Source organism: Solanum stenotomum, chromosome 2 (assembly GCF_019186545.1).
Source record: "Solanum stenotomum isolate F172 chromosome 2, ASM1918654v1, whole genome shotgun sequence".
Classification (NCBI taxonomy): Eukaryota; Viridiplantae; Streptophyta; class Magnoliopsida; order Solanales; family Solanaceae; genus Solanum; species Solanum stenotomum.
In genome coordinates, this window is record NC_064283.1 from 635,125 (window position 1) to 655,612 (window position 20,488).

General features: G+C 35.9%; 3 protein-coding genes across 4 annotated transcripts in view; 2 read left to right on the forward strand and 1 right to left on the reverse strand.

The window, feature by feature from the left end:
- The window catches only part of LOC125854462 (NADH dehydrogenase [ubiquinone] 1 beta subcomplex subunit 2), a 151,517-nt gene that overhangs the window by 69,360 nt on the left and 61,669 nt on the right, over nt 1–20,488 (reverse strand). The gene's annotated exons all lie outside the window — the stretch shown is intronic.
- Nucleotides 420–10,190, forward strand: LOC125854445 (uncharacterized). The gene is made up of 21 exons (XM_049533992.1): nt 420–611; nt 686–762; nt 1,084–1,161; nt 1,551–1,682; nt 2,383–2,433; nt 2,527–2,661; nt 2,774–2,896; nt 3,031–3,108; nt 3,997–4,089; nt 4,164–4,286; nt 4,906–4,989; nt 5,226–5,324; nt 5,421–5,615; nt 7,012–7,087; nt 7,185–7,288; nt 7,377–7,633; nt 7,740–7,826; nt 7,924–8,154; nt 8,939–9,017; nt 9,096–9,159; nt 9,827–10,190. Exons 1-21 carry the CDS (start codon nt 521–523, stop codon nt 9,943–9,945), a joined length of 2,376 nt encoding a protein of 791 aa, XP_049389949.1. The 5' UTR covers nt 420–520; the 3' UTR covers nt 9,946–10,190.
- LOC125854444 (pentatricopeptide repeat-containing protein At1g76280) lies at nt 11,290–20,215 on the forward strand. 2 transcript variants are annotated; one of them, XM_049533990.1, is made up of 14 exons: nt 11,291–11,505; nt 11,594–11,654; nt 11,808–11,865; nt 12,130–12,308; nt 12,620–12,727; nt 13,121–13,303; nt 14,177–14,635; nt 14,836–14,931; nt 15,033–15,206; nt 15,751–15,978; nt 17,419–17,562; nt 17,654–17,842; nt 18,429–18,548; nt 19,262–20,215. In XM_049533990.1, exons 1-14 carry the CDS (start codon nt 11,492–11,494, stop codon nt 19,664–19,666), a joined length of 2,418 nt encoding a protein of 805 aa, XP_049389947.1. In that variant the 5' UTR covers nt 11,291–11,491; the 3' UTR covers nt 19,667–20,215. The 2 variants fall into 2 exon arrangements, with proteins under 2 accessions (XP_049389948.1, XP_049389947.1); XM_049533991.1 differs by lacking the exon at nt 12,620–12,727 and having other exon boundaries at nt 11,290–11,505.

Consider the following 20,488-nt stretch of genomic DNA (forward strand, 5'->3'; position numbering starts at 1 on the left):
CATTTAGGTCAACATCAATGTTGAATGTGCAATAAACTTAATTAGTCATGTTGTACAAAAAGAACACGTTATAAAAAAAGACAATATAGAAAAGGAAAGTATACTATAAAAGAATGGGGAATAAGTATTTAATCATTGACTCTAGTGAATATATTATCTATACATATTTAATTTTTGTATAACACAAAACTATTTTATTTACAAGCTTTTCTTTTTAGAAATTAACCTTTTTTTATTTGATAATAGGAGTACTAAACTGGCCCGACTTTTCGAAAAGTAAAGGGTGCATCTGTAGATTTGTTAAACTTTTAGGGAAGGTATTTCTAACATCATAAAACTATATGGGAGGAAATAGTAATTTATCCAAAATACATACATATATATATATACCAAAACAATTTGGAATAAAAAATAAAAATCCTTAAACCCTACTGTACTGATTGCTGGCTTTTAGCTGATGGGCTGCTAGGGTTTATTGTTAGAAGAAAAATTGATTGCTGTTTGCTCAATCGTAGAGAAGATGGGAGGTGCTCGAGCTCAAGTAAACAAAGCTCACAAAACTCGATTTGCTTCAAAGTCATCTCGCAATGTTCATAAAGTTTCTTCAAAAGGTTCAATTTTTTTCCCTATTAATTGTGTTATTTTGCTTAATTTGGGTATTGATTGTCTTTTTGGTTTCGTTTAGACAAGAGTAGAATTGCGAAACCTGATCGCAATCTCACTAAGGGAGCTCGGGCAGCTCGGCTTCAGCGTAATAAGATGGTAAACTTTTGTTATCTTTTTTTTTTTTAGGTTAGCTGACTTTGAACTAGTTTGGGATTGGTATTTGGATTATAGAAGTTAGAAAAATTATTGCTTTCTGGGTTATTGAGTTATCGTGTAGTGTGGTATGTGGATAAGGTGGGATATCCCAGGATTGAGATTGGGATTAATCCTGGTTATGAGGTGGGATAAATTAGTCCAGTATTTGTGATCGCACGACTATAATCCCAGGATAATTTTGTCAGTGAACCAAACTACTCCTTATTGTTATATGCTAAAAAAATGCAATTTTTTATATGCTAAAAGAATGCAATTTTGTAGATGAGGGAGCAGAAAAGAGATGCTCTTTTGAAAGAGAAAAGAGCTTCATCTGGATCAAATAGTCCGCCCAGAGTTATTGTAAGTATTCTTCTTTGTTTTTATTGTTTCTCTCTTCATTTTTGGATTCCTATCTAATGATCCCGGACGTAATCTTGGACGTGAAGAATAAAATAAGAAAGGTTTTTTCTTTGCTTGATTTTCAAATTTTCTTAGAATTTGGTCTATTTCCATACATTTAACTAAGAATAAGTACAAATAATTTCGAAATTTGAAAAAAATAAATAAAAATCAAGTCATCAATGTAAAGATTTTTTTGTCTTGTTGAGTCAAAAAATTTAACTAGTAATCTTGATTTAGTGTTAAAACAGTTATTGTAAGTAATCTACTCCATGATCAACTGTAGTAAAGGAGAAGGAAGATATATGTTATCACTTATCAGTGTTTTCTAACAATTTTTTATGTAACAGGTTCTGTTTGGTCTATCCAGATCAGTCGACCTTAGTGCACTTGAACAAGATCTCCTGAAGCTATTGTCCGCAGATGGAACTGGTGTTGTGTATCAAGCAGTTGCTTCCTCAGAATATAAGTTGAGAGCAACGGTAGGAAGTGCATTGTGGGAACTCCCTTTATCAATTAAGTACTATACTTGCATTATTGAATTGGTCTCAGGTTCTAATTTTGGTGAAAGTATCATATTATGAGCAAACAGAAACAGAAGCGTTTGCATCTCGGCCAACATAGTTTTGTCAAGTACACTCAGTAAATCAATAATGTTTAGAGGACTCATATGCCTTAACCTTGGTAATCAACTGACTTCAGACACTCGATTATCTTCAGGATGGTGGAGTAATATGTCTGATTTTTCTTTCAATAAGTAAAACACATCACTGAATAGTATTAAGAAGATTCTGAAATATGTACACAGAGTTCGAAAAGCAAAATCTCAGTTTCTTTTCTAACCTATAATAGAACTTCAGCAAGAAAGGGGAGTCATTTATGGGACTATAAACTTTAACAGTACATTATAGGATAGGAGGAGGTTTGACTGCACTTAAGAGTATGAGTAAGAGGATGCTAGGGTTCAGGTATGTGTCTGCCATACCAAAATGCCAGAGAAACAACATAATTACTCTTGTGATTTTTTCATATCACAATTTTTTTGGTGTCAAATCTGATGCGAGAAGCAGCATACGATAAATTGTTTGTCAGTTATTGATAGTTGAGTAGTTTTCCTTGCTTTGACTTGTATGTTCTTCACAGAAAGTTCTGCAGTAGTTTAACATAAGTTATTTTGTCTAGGTTTTAAAAGCACCTCATGGTGATCTCTTGGCATGTATGGAGATGGCCAAGGTATGATATATGCCCTGAAGTATTTCCAGGTTTTTGTTGCTCTTATGTTCTTTGTATCAAGGATGATTTAGTTAGAAGCTTTGGCATTTGCAGGTTGCTGATCTGATTGCTTTTGTCACATCTGCAAATTCCTCTAATGAAGAAGATTGTTATATAGATGCATTTGGATCTCACTGCCTTTCAATCTTTAGAGCTCTTGGTCTTCCTAGTACTGCAGTACTGATTCGTGTAAGAATTAAGGATACTTCTCTGAGAGAAAGTGCTTTTGTCATATTCTTGGGAATGGTTTGGTAAATAATTAAGGAGTTGACACTTGAATAAGTTTTCTTCTGTGTTTTAGGATCTACCCAGTGAGTTAAAAAAGAAAAATGATTCAAAGAAGGTGTGTACATCTAGCCTGTCTTCTGAATTTCCCGAGGATTGCAAGTTCTATCCAGCAGATACAAAGGATGATTTGCATAAGGTAATGATTTGGAGATTGTGTTTTATTGCTTACAACAGCTGCATGTTAGATGTCTTCTGATATATTTCTATCATAGTCTATTAACCTATGAAATCATTGTTTGTTCTTTTGGGTCATTTTTTTGTTGTTTGTAGTTTTTGTGGCTTTTTAAGGAGCAAAGGTTCTCAGTACCACATTGGCGTAATCAGCGGCCATATCTAATGGCTCAAAAGGTATTGACCACCTTCCATTTTCCCACTTCCTTGACATATTTTATCTCCTTTGAGGCTCCTGACTGGTAAAATTTTCTTTTAGCTTTCTTAGATGAAATATATTCACCCAGGAAAAAAAGGAGCAAAACCAATTATTCCCCAACGTTTACATCGTTAAATCAGTCTTGAACTTGGTCGTTATTTATGTATGTTAATCTTGAATGAATTTTCTCCAATATTGTTTGACTGTGAATGTTTCAAAGCAGTAGAGGGGATATATGTGATACATATAGTTGACCCCAACTAATTTGAGATTGAAGTGTAGTTATTGGTTGGTATTTTATCTGTTTTCACAATTTCTTTTTAAAAGTTGTTATCCAATTCGACAATTTAGCACCTGCTTTCCTGAATTTCAGATAATGTGTATGCTGTCTCTCCTAATACATTTTTCTACAGAATATAACAGTGATTGCTTGTCTATTTTTTTTTAACCATTTTGTGGAAATTTAGTTGTCTTGGTGACTCTTATGGAAGTAATGTATTTTGTATCGGTTCATTCATTATTCACAGTTAGGCAGACATTTCTTGACAATCTTCTGAATGGGCCTAAATAAAACGGCATGGATACAACAGATTCATATAACCAACTCCGACTAGTTTGGGATTGAGGGGTAGCTGATTAATTGTAAGACAGCATTTCTTCATGCCTAGGGCCCTAGACCATGATTTTGACTGCCCAATAACTAAAATGTCTAGGCCATAATTTTGTGTACTCAACTTCAATTTCAATGCAGGTGACTCTGAATTTACTTTGTTCTCAACTATGGTTTTGGGCCTCCGTAATTCTGCAGATAAGGTTGTTAGTTTGTGATTCAGGATTAATTTCTTTCTTGGTGTTTTGTTTTTCAGGTCGACGTGGTAGCTGATAATTCCATTTCTGGAAAATGTACACTCCTCCTCTCTGGTTATATTCGTGCTCGTAGCCTGTCGGTGAATCAGCTGGTAATTGTTTTGCTTCAGCATATAGCTTTGAGATATTAATGAATTGTCCTTGACAGTAGATCCTCTTGGATCAGGTTCACATAACAGGTGCTGGAGATTTTCAGTTATCCAAGATCGAACTTCTCAAGGATCCATGTTCCCTGAATGTGAGAAAAGGAGGAGACTTAATGGAGTCTGATGAAATGAATGAGGCACAGGTGCACTTATATTTTGTTTACGTAAAGAGAAACTTTTTGTGGTATTGCAGAAATTATTTGATAAAGATAAAATTTAAAACTGTAAAATTGTGATTTCCAATTGAATCTACTCATACTTGAATTTCTTTGGGCTCGTTTCTTGTCTCACCATTCTTCCCTTTCTTTGGACCTAGAGGCAACATTTTGGCAGACGCCAAAATACAATTTATTAATGAACTTGATCAGCTTTTTCCTTCCACTGGTTAGCTATGCTCCTCGTAGAAGGCATTTTGCTCATGAAGTTCAACATTTCAAAGTTGTACATTGCAAATTGCATATTGAAATACATAGAGGTTCAAATGCTCAAGTTACCATAAGTGTAGTTATAAACTTGTACTAAAATAATGGGATACCTATGACATTGTAGCTATGTGCTCCTAGTGCAGCTGTCATCTCTCTTCCCCCTTTTCTGGATGATGCATTTTTCAAAAAACCCAACCCCTCTCCTTGAGTGATGCAACATGATATGCAATCATCTATTCTCCCCTGGGCCTGCTGTAGTACATTTCATGGTTCCTTTAACAGAATACTTTTTGTTTTCCCTCTTCTCATCCCAGCTACGTCTTCTAATGTATTTCAGGTCATCAGTTGCTTGACTCCTGACCCTATGAAGCAAGAGCCTTTACTTGTTGAGAATGTCCCTGATCCATTGGCTGGGGAACAGGTATAACTCTAATATTGGCACAATTTTATCGTTCATTCTATGAAAGCAGGAGTGGACAAAGTTCATATATGAAATGCATGTGTTATATCATTTTACCTTGTGCAATTCTTTTGTAACTACTGAACTTTTGGTTCATGATGAGATGCACTTGTTTCATAATTGTACCTACTTGTGTCATTCTTCTTTAAGCATTTATAATTTGTACAAATATTTGATGTCTATTTGGTCTTAATCAGACATGGCCTACTGAGGCCGAAATGGCTGAAGCAGAAAGAAATCAAGAGGAAAGAAAGCTGAAAAGGAAAACTCTTCCAAAGGGCACTTCTGAATATCAGGTTCATTTTCTGTCAATTGTTTCCCAAACATGTATGTATTTTTTATTGTAACCCGGTCATATTGGTTTATACCAGAACTAATTAGTTGATTTGCAGGCTGCTTGGATTGTAGAAGATTCAGATGCTGATGTTTCTGAGAGCGAGAATGAAGAAGATGATGGTATGGTGCTAGACGAAGGGGAAAATGCCTTTAATAGCCAAGGACGTATGGATGAGTTTGAACTCGATGATGACCAGGCTTCTCTAGCACTCGTATCAGATGAAGAAACTGAGACTCATTCCATGATGATGGTGGGTATACTTATTTATCAGCATAGACAGGACTATATGTTTTCATTTATGGCCTTGTAGCATTTTAGTAAGTAAAGCTGATAGAGTAAGGCTGGGCACTGGAACAGGTTGTACCGGTACCATTCCGGTCCGGTAGTATTCGGGACGGGATGGGATACGTTGAACCGGTACACGGAACGGAACGGTACCATGATTTGGTACCGGTATACCGGTACCGGTTCATCCCGGTTCATTCCAGTTCTGTTCCGTTCAGGTCCGGTACCGGTCCGGTCCCGGTAAATCATTTTTAATTAAAATAAAAAATAATATTTTTGTCATTATTTACTTTTATTAGCATTTCTTTTTTGTTTATTTAATTTTTTAAAAATTACAAACTTAAGTTATTTAACTTACAAGTTATTTGTATAACTTAATAACTTATAAACTTCAAAAGATTCAAATCTTTAAAACTTATAACATAACTACATAAGCTCAAAAACTAAAAAAAAAAAAAACTTTATTAAACTTAACTTACAAACTTATATACGTAAAAATTTTAAAAAAATATCTTTAAAATAAACTTAAGTAAAATTATTATAAATTTTAAAACTTAAATACTATAAACTAATATAACTTAGAAAAATAAAAAAAACATTCGTATTTTCGTAATTCAAAATAACTCAAAAAAAATAATTATTTTTTGAAATAGCTATATGTGCCGTCCCGTTTATCCCATCCCGTTCCGGTTCCGGTCCATTCTGGTCCGTCCCGGTATATAGTGGGACGGGACGGAACTGAGCCTCCATCCCGGTAGTTCCGGTCCAGTTCATCCCGGTACCGGTCAACAACCCGGTCAAACCGTCCCGTTCCGGTGGTCCCATTCTGGTCCGGTGCCCAGCCTTATGATAGAGTAATCTGGATGATGAAAAAAGGAAGAGAAAATACAGGTTATGTTACCTTCTAAAAAAAAAATAAAAAAATACAGGTTGTTAACTAAATATCTCATGGAGAACAGAATTGCAAAGAAGCTAATGGTGGTAATTTCCATGAATCATAAATATGTTACTTTTTCTTGGCGATCAAGCCTACAATTTTAACTTTAAGGGGTGGGCAGCCTCATGGTCTTTTTGTAGTTGCTTTTGAGGGGACAACAAAGTATGTAGAATTTACACAACAAAATGTGGATTGAAATATTTGTTTACAATTAGTTTTTAGTCCGATGTATTTATTTCATCTTTTTATACATTGTTTACTGCGGTCATACTCGTAGCTGATTTTGAATGGTAACTGTTTGGCTTATGAATATGAAAAGCATTTGGGCTCTCTGAGCAATATTAATATACATAAGCAGTTTAATCACAAATATCCCTCCCTACGTGTGTTTTGTAAGTTGGATGCTGGATTGTGTATTGTGTAGGATGGTGAGAACCTGACTAGGGAGCAAATGGAAGAAGAGATAAGAAAAATTAAAGAAGCACATGCTGAGGATGAAGGTACTTCTTTAAATTTCCGCTGCTTAGCAGCTTCCTATGTTTTTGTTTTTCTGAGAATTTTCTTTGAAGTCCTTCTTGTTGCGGCTTTTTCCTACAGAATTCCCTGATGAAGTGGATACTCCATTGGATGTCCCTGCTAGGAAGCGTTTCGCCAAGTACAGAGGGCTCAAATCTTTCAGAACTTCCTCCTGGGACCCGAAAGTAACTTCTTCTGTTAATTCAATAATTTGTGTCTAGAAAAATATCTGGACGTGATCTAATTGCATTAAATCTTGGATGGGATTTGCAGGAGTCTCTACCTCAAGAGTATGCTAGAATATTTGCATTTGACAATTTTAATAGGACGCAAAAGCATGTACTGTCTAGAGCCCGAGAGATGGAACAGAACATTGATGAATGTATACCAGCTGGTTCATATGCAAGGCTCCATATCCGGGAAGTTCCAATTGGTGTGGCAAACAAGTTAAATCGTGTAACGACGACAATGCCTGTGACCCTGTGTGGTCTGATGCAGCATGAGTCTAAAATTTCTGTCCTTCACTTCAGGTACCTCATCTTGTTATATGCTTTTGTAATATTTCCCCCCTTATTTTCTTTCCCTAGTGATTCTATGTGTAATTGTTTAAGAACTCAAGTAATTTTCTTTTTGCAGCTTAAAAAAGCACGACAGTTACACTGCTCCAATAAAAGCTAAAGAAGAGATGATATTCAATCTTGGCTTTCGCCAGTTTGTTGCAAGGTGCTTTTCATCCGTGTAATAAATTTTGTAGCCTTTTGCCAGGTCAAGTTACTAATGTTCATTGACTTCTTTCTGCCCCCTCCCCCCCTGATTGCAGGCCGATATTTTCTTCAGATAGTTTTAACGCTGATAAGCAAAAAATGGAGAGATTTCTCCATCCCGGGCGTTTTTCAGTAGCTTCAGTATATGCTCCTATTTCATTTCCTCCCCTTCCTTTAATTGCCCTGAAGATTAAAGACGATGCAACTCCTGCCACTGTTGCTGCCATTGGCTCTTTGAGAAGTATTGACCCAGATAGGGTTATTCTAAAGAAAATCATTTTAACCGGGTAAGATTCCTCTGACATTTTTAAGGGGGGGGCTTGGATATTCTATTCCTTTGTTTATGTGGGAGGGGTCTGATTTCTGAGAATGACAGCATAATGAAGTATCGCTACTTTAGGTTGGATTGATTGATCAGCTTCTCTACCTATAACACTTGTTATAGTTGTGATTACATTTCTATTCTAGGTTTTTCACTGTTCTGTTGTTTCTCGGCTTTCATTTGTTTACAGCGGTAGAGATGTTTAGATGATTATTTCTGGAACTTTTTGTTCTGAACAACTTAGACTCTGTTTTTTGTCAAATTTGGTTTATAGACTGAACCTACTAAGTGCCACAATATAGACCCGTTATGCTATTTTACTAGGCATAACATGACATTTAATCTGTGAACCAAAAAATCTTGTTAATTGTGTATTAGAGCTGGGATCCTGGAAAAGTTAAGTGGAGTATCATTCTAGTTATTCATACTTGCATGGTAGAGAACTTTTCGAGGATCATATAATTTGCAATACTTTATTTTAGAATTTGAGGGTTTTATTAGGGCCTGTTTGGATTGGCTTTTGGCTTATTTTTGTTATTTTGGCTTTAAAATAAGTGCCTATAAGCACTTTTTAACTTTACCCAAGCACTTCAAAACTGCTTAAAAGCTATTTTGGCTTAAAAGCACCTAAAATAAGCCAATCCAAACGGGCACTTAGTCCTTAAAATGCAAAAACTGATTGTAGAGTTCTAGTAGGTTATATTGTTAAGTTAACCTTTTGTTCACAAGATATGTCATCTATGTTGCAGTTACCCTCAACGAGTATCAAAACAGAAAGCCACGGTAAGATACATGTTTCATAACCCAGAGGATGTCAGATGGTTCAAGGTATGCAAACAATTGACTTTTCCATTTTCTTCTTTGTCATGCTATTCACTTTTAACATATTTCCTGGACCTTTTGTAGCCTGTTGAAGTTTGGTCAAAGTGTGGTCGTCGTGGTCGCATCAAGGAACCTGTTGGTACACATGGTATGTCTGAAATTTGACTTGAAGTCTTCGAGCTATATGCAGAAATTGTCCACTCTACTTCTATCCAAACATCTCCCCTCCTCCCCTCAAAAAAGAGGAAATAAAGCTTGTCCAGATGTTAGAATTTTCCAGTGTTGTGCGCATTAGTGCGTGATGTTATTTGATTGATCATGCATAAGGTTGTCATTTTCCCCTTATTATGTGGCCTGTGGCCAAGGAAGCCTATCGTGAGCATACATTTTCTCTGTTCACTATGCCTATAATTTAAAACTACTAGAAAAACAAAAAGCTCTGCATGTTCTTGGGTTCTTTGAGCACTCAACTATCTACAGCTTGTAGGTCAGCAAGCATGATCATGTCATTGCCCTTCTACTATTTGTGGGTGCCCGAACATTTTGACCCTCTCTAGATGAATACCTGCCGTCGCATGCTCTACTAACTGGCACAAGTACAATTGTTTTTGAGACTGTTGTAGGATGTATTATGTCTTTTCGATGTTCCTAGTCATGTATTTAACTTGTACGTGTAGCAGCAGGCAATTTGCCTCATTTCCTGACTAATCCCACCTTTTGTAGACGGTTGCATGTAGTAGTTATCTTTTAGCTAACTTGACAACGTAAATAATCTTGCATTGGTAGTGCATAAACGTTCAACTATTTTTGTGCAGGGGCAATGAAATGCATCTTGAATGGAGTTCTCCAACAGCATGACACGTTATGCATGAGTTTGTTTAAACGCACATACCCCAGGTGGCCGGAAAAGTGGTTCCCGATGACAGATGCTTAAGACAAAGGTCAAGTTGTGGCTGCGGTTTCTCCCAAGTGTGAAGGGGGGAAGAAATCATATTTGCTGCACATGGGAATGAAGCTCTGGTTCAGAATGAGTTACTATTCAAGTTTTGTAGGAGGGGAATTTTTTTCACTTTGTTTCCTTTTCTTTCTCCCCAAAGGTTTCTTCAGAAACCAGTTTATAGTGTATAATATATGGTAGCTCATTTTTTGGTGCCACAAAACAATCTTGTATCACTTTTATAATTAGTTCCAAATCGCACACATGATTTTTTATTTTATTTTTGAATCCTTAACAAGTTTTATAGCATGTTTGGTTATGCTGTTTTACTGTATTTTCTCTATAGTTCATTCTTAGACACTGAGAAAAAGAGTGTGCGTGGTGATATAATAAATAGTTAAATTTATGGTGATTATTTAGCTTTTTCTATATCGTAATTATAAAGTGAAGTAATAGTAAACAATTATTTATTTGCATTGTAATAGTAAACAATATCAGTACAGTATGAATTCATACGCAAAAGGACACATTACTAAAATCCGAAAATTGTCTTTTGAGTTTTTCCAATGTTGATTCTTTAATAAGTTGTTAAATTGATAAGAATCAAAGATATTAGAAAACGGAAAGTGACTTACAAAAGAATTGGTAACGTCTACATTGCTGATCTTATAATATTATAAAGTGTTAAAATTTAATTATTAGAAGGTTGAATACATTTTGAGATGATTCGAGTATTTGAAGAGGAGAGCAGATGTACTAGTGATGACGTATAAGATGTTGGCTATAACATGAATTAGAAGAGGTAAATTGAAGAAAAATTGGGGAAGGCAATTAGACATGACATGACAACAACATAGTTTCAACTCACTAAGGACTATGACCATAGATAAGAAGATACGAAGGTCGAGGATTAAGGTGAAAGGTTAGCAGGTAGCCGAAGCTTGTCGCATTTTATATGAAGGAGTAAGACTTATCTCCTCTTTTCCTTATTAATATTAGTATTTCATAGTGGTGTAGTTTCTTATTCTCCGATTTGTACTATTATCTAATGCTTCATTTGTGTTATATCTTGCTATTTTCCTGTCGTATTTTATCTTGCATTCGTGCTGCAATAATCTTTTTTTTTTTTTGAGTAGGAGATCTATCGTAAACAACCTTTTTACCTATAAAAGTATTTGCTTACATTCTACGAGATCTCTCGGAACACCACTCGTGAGACAAGAATACACTTTGATTCCTTGGACAGCAAGGTATTAGAAAGGAAATTTAAGTGGGCCGAGGCCCAATAATGTGAGCACAGAATGAAAAGCCCATTACTAGTATTAACCGGGGTAGAAACCAGCTTCTTCTCCGATTCTCAGAGAAAGCAAAAAACCAGAGTCGCCGGAAACACTGTCCTCGCCGGCGGGCCTAGTTGTACTCGCAGTGGTCAGACTGGGTAGAATTTCCGGACTAGCCGTTCTGGAAAATATCTTCGTGCTGCTAATAGTATGAACTCTTCGAACCGAAAATTTTAAGTTATTTCACAGAAAGCATTGAGAAGATGCCTAAACTCATGTAAGTACATTTCCTATATTATGTGAAACTCACTTAATTGATTGCACGTCTCTCGGATACATCACTTTTTTATATGTATTCTTACCAGATCGAAGGTTCGTGCCAGTTTGATAGTTCAGAGATTTTCAAAATTAACTGCTATTCGAAATGTAAGTAATGTCTTACTGAGAAGGAAAATTATGGCATAAAATTGAAAAAAAAAATTCGTTAAAGTTGATTTTTTTGCTTGAAAGTTTGTTTTGCTACAGTTTGTTGAATTAGATGAAGCACGGAATTCTGTTTAATAGAGTTTTACTTTGTAGGGAGGAAAGGAAGTTGGAGACTACATCCAAGCTATGAGAACTTTTACTACCTCAAATGGTATGAATCATCAACTTGTTAATATTTGTGTATGTGAATATCCATATTTATTTGGTACACGGGATTGGTGTATCTATGTAGACATGCAAAGAGGATATGTTTAGGAATCACTATATTAGCTTGCATAACTAGTCTGCGAACTAAACTGTCCCTTAATACTGTAAGTTGTTTTTGTTATTAGGTGTTGTACTTAAATGTTAATTTGGTTAGGTCAAATAGGAAATGAATATTGAGGAGGAAAGAGTTAATCTTTTGGTTGTTTAGGGCATGTCGGGGAGCTGGTTTCAAGATCAGGGCAAAAACAAATTGTTGATGCACTTGTCTTGGGAGAGAGAGGAAGAGCTGTTAGTCTCCTGTATGAGTTTAGTCTTGGAAACAACAAATTGAGCGCTGATGATTTTGCTTCTATACTGCAAAGTTGTGCAAGACTGCCTGATCCATTAGTAAGTATTCAAACAGAAGTCCATTTTCTTTCTTTTCATATGACATGTAACTTTGTGCCAGAGAAAAGTTCTATGATGATCACATATTGCAAATTAATTGCCATTGATTGTGAAATGGTCAATCAACTATACCATATGTGCTACGTTAGATACCCAAAGAATCATTGGCACATTCAGTGCCAACTAGTCTCTTACATTTACTAAGAACAAATGAGCAGACTTTCTGAAATGCCATTATTTCATGTATTTTTGTCTCCATCTGAATGATAACTTGAAGTTTGGCGTTTCTTCTTCTTTTTTCCCGGATGTAGTTTGTGATGGAGACTTGGAAGATCATGGAGGAGAAGGAAATCAACATTAGTGACAAGTGCTATTCTCTTGCCGTTCGAGCACTCTGTAAAGGGGGTTACTTAAAGGAGGTACCGGAATCCTGGTTTGATTTCCAGATTAGTATAGAATGGCAGCTAGAGGAACTTATAGAATAACTGTTAAATTTCAAGTCTCAATGATATTCTTTTTACTTGTCAGAAAGATGAATGTTCATGAATTGCCAAACCTTTGATTGGACAACTAACATCTAAGTGCTTGATGTTAATACTAAAACAAGAGGATATTGTTATTTGTTGCAAGGTATAGTTGACTTATCACATGGTTGCTTAGTTGACTTCTTGTTGATTTTTTTGGAAGTCCAAAACACATCCTGTCGAATGATTAACTACCCATTGTACTACTTGCATCATTATTGAGAAACTATAATTGTCTTTTCCTTGTCGTCTGTCATTTAATGTTTTTCTTTCTTTATTTTCATTCAGGCGCTCAGTTTGATGAGTATCATGGGAGAAAACACAAATTGTTATTCTATGTTGCCTATTTATAACAACTTCCTAGCTGCTTGTTATGAAACACAAACAGTAGATTATGCTAATGAATGTATGGATTTGATGGAGCATCAGATGGTGGGAAAGAATGAGATAACATATGCTCAGCTTCTCAAGGTGTGTCTAGAGATCTTTCAACAGAAATCTTATCATCTTGTAGTTAAAGGTTAAATGCTTAATTTTTCTTCAGTTGTCCCTCTTATTATATTCCCAAGAACATTTTTTGGTGATTTCATGCTAATCTGGTGATAGCACTGATCATCATTCTGGTGATTTGCTGATTCTTTTCTACCTATAACACCTAAAAACCATAGAACTTTAGGTAACAAATTTTGTTTATATTAACCAGTCCCTGTTAAAGAAATCTATTAATCCAATTCTCCACCTATGTAGTCACAGGTAGATCAACAATCCATGCTGTGATGTAAAACCAAGTATTCACGGTTAGTTAAAAGGTGGCACTTCCAGTAGGTTTCATTCCTCCAAGTGATTTTCTGATGTCTAACAGAAATATAATGTGATAGCTGGTTGTGAAACTTGAAATTACATAATATGCAGTATAGTTGCTTCTTGTTTAGCATTGATTGGTTAACTTAAAACCTTCTCCTGCAATAATTGTTTGGATAATATTACTTTACTTTCTGGTATATTGCCTTCACTAATTCTTAGGATCTTTTTTCTGTTAAATGTTATATCTTGTTCTTGAGAAGTGCTTTGGAGACCATTTTTCCATTGTCTTAACAAAAAGTGAAATGAGAACTTGTGCAATTAGACTTTTCCTCCACCAGGGGATAAGGCAAATAAACTATTTACCTCCTTTAATCAGCTCCCCCCGCTTCATTCCTAACCAAATTAGCTAGTACGCACCATTCAATCAATTATTTCTGTTTCATTTTGTGCTAAATATGTTTTCAAATGTTGAATATTGTTCTGAAGACAGTAGTTTAATGGTTTGTCCGGCTAAATGCTGTTCTAAGCTCATTGTTTCAGCTTGCAGTTTTGCAGCAAAACCTGTCTGCTGTCCATGAAATCTGGAAGGAATGTAGTAAATTTTACAGTCTCAGTCCTCTCTCTCTGAGGAAGTTTATATGGTCCTTCACGGAGCTGAGAGATCTGAATTCAGCCCACACAGCCTTACAGCACATGGTGAGATTGGCTTTTAGGGAAAACTCTTACATTAGTAGAACTGCTGAGGGAAGGTTTTGTGATTTAAGATTGGATATTCCAGCACCTTCCTCTGGCAATTGGAGTTCCATCGATGTATCTCTCGACACCGTTAGCAGCAATATTGATATGGAAAGACAAAGCCTTGGCAGTATGGAAACCAACACAGCAAGAAAAACATTAAGTGCATCTGTTATGAAGCTTTTGAGGTGGTCCTTCAATGATGTTATGCATGCTTGTGCACAAGTTCAAAATTGTGATTTGGCTGAACAGTTGATGTTACAGGTATTACTACAATATCCAGTTGCTATGATGTCTCCATCTGGTTAATGTTAGAAATTTTATACAGGATCGGAAGGACATCCTTAGATCCATATGGTTAGGCACATATCATTGTTTAACACAAAAATATGCCAATAGCAATTGTCTGAATTTCACAAGGGAAGTTCCTGTCTGTTTTTCACTAAGCTATCTCTTTTCTTTAGATGCAAACTCTTGGTTTGCAACCATCAGGGAGTACATACGATGGCTTCATTAGGGCAATTGCTACCACAAGAGGCTTTAGTGATGGAGTGGAAGTGGTAATATATTCATAGTTTCTTGGGACCTTTTTTTCTTCCAAGAGTAGTACTTGCTTTTGGATTTCTCACTTTCACATTATGTAATTTGTCTAATTTTGCAGCTAAAGGTTATGCAAGAGAAAAATATTAAGCCTCACGATTCAACTCTTGCTGTTTTAGCAGTCATGTGCAGCAGAGAGTTGGAACTCAATCTGGCAGAGGTTTTTTTGGATGAGATGTCCAAAATCCATAATCCTCGTCCTTATAATGCTTTCCTTGAAGCATGTGATGTTCTGGTAAGGCAGTACATAATTATTTTGAAGGAAACAATATAATTGAAAACATGTGATCATCACTGGTCCCATACTTAGATCAGTACAATAAGAATTGGCGAGGGTTTGACTGTCAGTTATGTAGGTTCCTGGATGGTTCAATAAGCCAATCAGCTCGTCCAAACTTTTCATTTTTCTTGCAAGTCAAAACTATCCTTCTAAGCATATTCTTGCTTCTTTAGATCTTGATATTACCGCCATATATCTTGCTCTCTCATGAGTAATGCTGTAAGGAATATGAGATTTTTGAGCTAGCTCTCATCAAAAGAGTTTTACAGGTCAAGCTAAAAAGTTGCAACTACCCTCCGACTTAATCATTTTAGGATTCAAATATGGAGAACATCCTCTTGTTGTAACTAGGCCAAGATATATTGCTTTATGATCATTTAACTTCTGCAATATTCAGCATCGTTGTTTTTGCAGCGTCTCTCGATAGAATTGCACATCTTGTCAATTGTATTAGACTGATGTGTCCAGTTTGTGATTCTTGTACAAATTAATATTGTAGGATCGGCCTGAACAAGCAGTCCAGATATTGGCTAAGATGAAAAGGTTGAATCTTCAGCCAAATATCAGGACATATGAGTTGCTATTCTCACTGTTTGGTAATGTGAATGCACCTTATGAAGAGGGCAACATGCTGTCACAAGTGGATGTTGCTAAAAGGATAAATACTATAGAAATGGACATGATGAAGAATGGCATTCAGCACAGTCATTTGTCCTTGAGGAATGTGGTAATGACTTCTCAACTAAGACAAATTTAGAGATCGATTTATTTGACTACTATTTTACTTCCTAAGCTAAGTAGAGATGATGATCAACCCAATATCTGCACCACTAATTGAATGTGTGATGTCTTTAGAAAGATGGTCATTTAAGAATCTTTTAGTTAACTTTGATGGTGAAATATTTACGGTGATTAAAAGAGATACTAACGAATGTATCATTTTTAGTGATGGTGCATAAATTTACGTATTCATCCTACCTTTGTGATTCCCAAGTTCATAAACAGGCTGCAACTTGACATTGCCTTTATTAACATGAGTACACTAGCAGATATTTCTCTGTATGTATTAAAATGATCCACAGCATACTTGTGAACTTCACACCATATGACTTAAAGTCTTCCTTGTATATCAAACAAGTTGTTTCATGGTTAACCTGTCTGGAAGTGTTGAATGTTGTAAGTAGTTTCATGACTTGTCTGTCTGGAAGTGTTGAATGTTGTAAGTCGTTTCTTGGTTCATCTGTCTGGAATGTTGTAGTCTTTCTTATGCATGCTTCATGACTCTTATTGGTGGAGGCTATCTATTGAGGAAGCAATGAGAGAAAAATGAACTTCTGCCTCCATCATGAACCAGGTTTTGGATGTATATTTCCTTACAGATAGCATATTGGACAGGAGCAACTACTCCTGGTTGCTGTTATGTACACCCTTTGAATTGTCATAGCAAAATAACTTGCAAGGAAAGATACACTTTGGGTCTCTTTGCTAAAACAAATGTTGTCTGATGACTAAATTTAGTATGGTCTGAGTCACTGAAGTTTAAATATTGGAGATGTAATAGTTTGTTCAAGCTAATGTCTACTATGCTAATAGCTTTTTATTTTTATATTTTTATGGCATTGTCAAATATAGTACATGGTTGTGTTTAAATATCTTTTTGATATGGTAAGCCTCACCCTCCTCCAAATCCATCTACACAGGAGACTAAAAGTGTTTTTTTCACACTTTGCTCTCTTGGTGACTAGAAACCCCTCAACCTCATGGTTAAGATGGAAGACCCTTACCGCTAGGCTATCCGACTTTCCACCATTTAGATATTTGTTTATCATTTATTGAAACATGTGATGTAACATCTTAATATTTCACCATTTTCAGATTCAGTAATAAGTAAATGTCTTCTCACTTGAGATTTGTAAAGCATTTTAAGTGCCACTTAATGTTTGAAGTAGTTTCTCTTTCCCTTATCAACACATCTAATGTCTGAAATTCAGTTTAAATCCTGAAGTGTTTTATCAATCAGCTCCTTAGGTTGCAATTCTTTTTTCTTCTACTGCAGATTCTCTACAATTTTCTGCCCCAATATTTAAGAGGCCTTAAGGGCCAGTTATAATATCAATGCAATGTTTCAGTATAATATCCATGTCTTTTACTCTTCTTTATTTTCCAGTTAAAAGCGCTTGGAACAGAAGGGATGGTAAAGGAGCTGATTCAATATTTACGTGCTGCAGAGAATCGGTTTTCTCATTATGACACTTATATGATAACACCTGTCTATAATACAGTTTTACACTCCCTTGTTGAGGCAAAAGAGGTAATCAACCTAGGGTTCTACTATATAAGATCCATTTCATAGTTATATTGGTTATATTGTCTGCTGACTGAGTCTATTTTTTTCTTTTCAGAGTCAAATGGCAACACAGATATTCAAATCAATGGTGTCTTCTGGAGTTTCACCTGATGCTGCAACGTATAATATCATGATTGATGGCTGTAGCATTGTTGGATGTTTCAGATCTGCACTTGCCCTGATCTCTATGATGTTCCGCAGTGGTTTCAATCCTCAAGCAGTGACTTTAACTGGCCTGTTAAAGGTATTAGTTTAGCCTTGTTTAGCTATTCTCACTAATCTGTGGAAGCTGGATCATTAGAAAAATAAAAAGTTAACTTGCACAAACTTAAGCCTAACCATGCCTTCTTTATTTGGTTAAAAGGGCTTTTCATGAAGTTCACAGTATGTGTTCTCTATCACCTATTCTGCTAACTTTTAACCATTTAGAAACTTTGCCAAGAAAATCAGTCAAATGATTTACTAAACCTTGAAACCCAAAATCACCATAACTAGTTGTTCTACAACAGTTTGGTTTGGATGATACTTCATTGATCTGGAAGGGGCTTTCTTTGGATAAAAATATTGGCCATTGGTTGGGACAGAATGCCTTGCCACAACTATCACTTATATTGCCTTTAGTGGTACCGTGGATTTTAACTGTTGGTGAATAATAAGTGTTGTCTTTCTTCAGGTGAATGTACTACAAGAACTGATAGATGGCTTATCCTAATTTCATGGAAGTGTGGTTATTGTTCACCAATTTATTCCCCCCTCCTCCTCTATGACTATATAGATATGCAAATGTTACCCACAGATGTTCCAACTGAACTGAGTTCTTTTCTGCTTAGATATTGTTGAGATCTGAGGACTTTGATGGAGCATTAGAATTGTTGAATCAAGGAATTTCAGAAGGGATCCAGCTTGATGTACTTCTATATAACACCATTTTTCAAGTGGCAGCTGAGAAGGTAATTAACAAATAATTCAACCATCAAGGTATTGTAACATTATTAACAAAATTTTGCTAGAACAAAAAATGTAACGGAATAACTATGAACTAAACTGTGGAGAAGACAGAAGAATTGACATATTTCCTAGTCAAAATTCTCAAAATGGAAGTCGATGTTTACCGACTTTAGAATGGGAAAAACTGCTTAAAACTCTCAAAGTTCATGATTAAATTAGCAAAAAGACCCTTGGTTTTTGTTTGCATTTGCTTCCCTTTTTGCTGATAATTTCTGTTAGATTTCTTCCAGAAGAGTGCCGGACACTTTCTAAGAAATGTTAATAATAGATGGCAATGGGAAGGAGGGTTCTGGGGAGTTGGGGGTGGGGGGAGGGGGAGAAGAAACTTGCTTGACGGTTAGCGGGAGTGGAAAAGAATGTTAGGTTTACTGGAAATCCTCATAGAGGAGTTAGGTTAAACTTTTATAGAGTTGGCAGTGGGGAACCTGAATTACTGAATGATACAAAAGCCCACTTTACCTTGTTATGCAGTTTCAACCGTAGGGTACTAGAAAAGTGGACAACTTCTTGAATAACCCAAAGAGGAAAAAAGGAGAATTCTGTGAACCTATCAACTTCTCAAGTTAAATGAAAAAGTACAGCTGTATTCATTATCTTTTAGTGCTTGAAGAAATCAGTACTCTTTCTAACTAGGTCATGAAATTGTTTTTTCCAGGGAAGAATAGATGTCATCGAGCTCATTGTGGAGCATATGCACCTCCAAGGAGTTCTGCCAGACCCATCAACTTGCAGTCATGTTTTCGCTGCATATGTAGACCATGGATTCTATAACACTGCTATGGAAGCTTTGCAAGTTTTGAGCGTGCGAATGATTGCTGAGGTTGACAAAGATACAGATGAAAAACGAACTGAACTTGAAAATCTAATTCTTGGTGAAGACTCGAAAGATGAGCCCCAGATTCTTGAGACTTTTAAAGACTCAAAAGAATATCTTACTGTTGCCTTACTGCAACTAAGATGGTGTGCCATACTTGGATATCCAGTATCTTGGTCACCTTCGGACAGTCAATGGGCTAGGAGACTTTCAAGTAATCTTGCTTCAACAAACGGTCTTCTATGAAGGTTTCATGGCTCCACATAGGTGGGCTCTTTTGATCTCGCAAATCACCTGGTATGTCAATTCTCAGTTCTGATACGCTAACTCGTGATATATTAATGATCGGAATGGGTTAATGAGGAAGGATATGGTCCTCATTTCAATACCAGGTGTGTCATAGGTAGTCAAGTCAGAATCTTCCCAAGAATGAAATCCTGGCAATTTTGCAGGTTATGCCTTGCTGATTGTACAGCAATAGCAGCTAAAGGTTTCAGCAGAAAAATAGTGAGAAAATTCTGATTGCAAAATAATCTAGTTTTAGTAGGATCTGACTGATCCATTCATTTTGTTGTACCAACAGGTAGTGTACATTATTGTTGAACAGCCAATAATACCTCATTGTAGTTGCTTGCCAAAAGATGATAGTCTTTTTATGCCAAAATGTTTGCTACTCTGTAGCATTAATTATTTGTCAGTTGCACATTTGCTCATATGAATTAGTTACTCAAAGAAGATACAAGGGTGTAATTCAAAGTGTGCGAACAACAACATACTTCCATAAGTGGGATCTAATGAAAATAGTGTGCACGCAAACCTTACTCCTACTAGGTAGAGACTCTTGTCTAAAATATCCGTCATAATTGATTTAAATGTCTCCTACAGTTGACACTTTACTGAAGTTGTTCAATTTCAACTCCAAATACTCTCGTTTTGTATTTCAAACTTCCACAGGAAAAAGGTCTAAACGCCTTGATCACAAGTTGAAAACTAAATCAAATCTGAAATGTGAAATGTTATTGGAGATCTAAGCCACAAAATTTCTCTTTCCCATAAACAGAGAGGTAC